The sequence below is a fragment of the Aplysia californica genome, unplaced genomic scaffold (genome assembly GCF_000002075.1).
Source record: "Aplysia californica isolate F4 #8 unplaced genomic scaffold, AplCal3.0 scaffold01161, whole genome shotgun sequence".
NCBI lineage: Eukaryota > Metazoa > Mollusca > Gastropoda > Aplysiida > Aplysiidae > Aplysia > Aplysia californica.
In genome coordinates this window covers 23,948-26,012 of record NW_004798431.1, presented here as the reverse complement: position 1 = coordinate 26,012, position 2,065 = coordinate 23,948, and the positions used below count along the sequence as shown (strand labels likewise).

General features: G+C 36.1%; 1 protein-coding gene across 3 annotated transcripts in view; it reads left to right on the top strand.

Moving 5' to 3' along the window:
* Positions 1-169: 169 nt before the first annotated feature.
* Positions 170-2,065, top strand: part of LOC101849580 — a 12,967-nt gene continuing 11,071 nt past the window's right edge. Inside the window, exons 1-3 of one of the 3 annotated variants that reach the window (XM_013090164.2) lie at positions 170-498; positions 1,373-1,555; positions 1,974-2,036. In XM_013090164.2, the coding sequence (XP_012945618.1) occupies positions 1,534-1,555; positions 1,974-2,036 (85 nt within the window). In that variant the 5' untranslated portion in view covers positions 170-498; positions 1,373-1,533. The remainder of the gene's footprint in view (positions 499-1,372; positions 1,556-1,973; positions 2,037-2,065) is intronic. The other 2 variants (XM_005111991.3, XM_013090165.2) reach the window with 2 other exon arrangements.

Genomic DNA, 2,065 nt, shown 5'->3' with positions numbered 1-2,065 from the left:
ATTCATGCATGTACATTCGAGGGAGCACTCTTAATCATATATTATGCACAACAAAACAAGAGCTATAATACCCCCCCCCACCCTTGAACCTCTCCTCCAAAGAGAAGAGAGCTTGCGCAGAGGGCTTCACTACACGAGAAGGGGTGAGGAGTGGGGGCTGTGGCCCGCTCATGATCGGGAATTCCCAGTGTTACGTTATTCATCATGGCGGAAAGTGCCATTTTTACTTGGGCAAATCTGTCTCGTTCCAGGATTCCAGGCCAAAGAGGTTTTTTTTTACAGCAGCCCTAAGTCTAGGCTAAGTCTAAGGCTTTTTGCAAGGTCCTTGTTCTAGACCTATATAAATCTATGAATTATTATTTTGTTTCTGTCTTGACTTGCTTTTCTGGGTTGAACCCGAATACAACCTTATTTAACAGCCTGTCGTCCGTCCCGGAGGGTTTTGGTTCTTCTAGAATCCAGATTTAGAATTTAGATTCTGCTACTACGAAGAGTCAGGTAAGATTTAAATAATATTGACATAGATCTAGAGTCTAGGCCTAATATATTTATTGTGTTTATTCAATTCTTGAAAAAGAAAAGAAAAAACAACAGAGATACAAACAAAGATACCTTTACTAATCTAGATCTACTTCTTCCTTTTACTTTTGTCTGGAAAAGAATTGATACAAAATTTACCTTGTGTTGGATTTTGTCATTTTCGTTTTAGGCCTATTATATATATAGCCTTTATGGTAGGCTTCATATGTTATAGGTTTTATATGTGCAAAACGCGATGCTTGGACCTTACATATTATATTCCGTATGTCTAAAGAATGTTTACTTATTATAAATATCTATAGTGATTGATAGGCCTATCTTACACCTTTAATTAAAATTGCTACGCCTTTTGATCTGAATTCAGAAGTTTGCATTAATTGATACCAGTACCATAAGGCAATTATCAAGTGATGACAGTCTTTTTATTGAAGGAAACAGCAGCCTTGATTTTGATGCTGCTTTTTAGTGCAGTACTGTAAATTATGAGGAGGTACATATTATCATGTTTAAACATCTGTCTATAAGTATTAATGAGTTATCAGAGAGTTGAAAAGACCTTGTAAATCCCTTTTAGATTCTGCTTCTTGTGTAATTTCAGGTCGAGCTTCAGGATAAGGCAGCGTGAACAACACTGTACAAATGTATAACATGCTGATCCCATCGAGATCCTAGATGTCCATAATATATGGAGGGTAAAAAAATTGGTATCGGTAGCTCTAACATTAGACGATTCTATAGCCTAATCATGGGAGCTGTCATATATGTAAAAAAATGACAAATTTGTAAGAGAACCAAATCATATTAATTATAATTATTACTTTTACTTTTTTAGGTTACATTGGAGATGTGGCGTCTTGCCAGAAAGTCTCGAGATGTTCATTGAGATAAGCTGAGCTCCATGTGAATGTCGAGACGTTTGAGAGATCAGATCAGCTGTGAGAGCAAGAGTAAAGGAAGAATAAAGACCACAAGACCACTACTGCTTTCTACACAATGGGAAATACTGAAAGTCGAGGTATGTCGAGGATTGTTCTTTATAATATTTTGCCTACTTTTTCTTTAGCCTTCGTTTAAATTGTCTTATCAGTACATCTGGTTCTTTGACCCACATTATTTTCCTACCAGAACATTATGTCCCTTGTCTTTCTGCAGCCATGTGCTGTTTTCTATTTTTACTTTCTTTCTTCATGTAAAAAAAAATATTGAACGATTAACTAAAATATACTCGCTCAGTTTCTTTATCTTGTTGGCAGGGATGGACTGCAAAAATTTTGGTTAAATGGTATGTTATATTTTCAACTTCCAGCTGCCTCGGCAGGACCTTATATTCTTTTATCTTTTTGAGATTTGAGATAATGTTGATGTTAAAGAACAAAAGGTTGATAGGCTCATTCCCTGTTTCACCATTTTTCCTTCATTTTTTTACTCTGCAGACTCTGATAAACCAAGTGTTCTGCCGAGTGTTCTGCAGGCTGAGATTGCCTCTCTCAATCAAGGTGGGAAAACATATAGATATAATTTATAT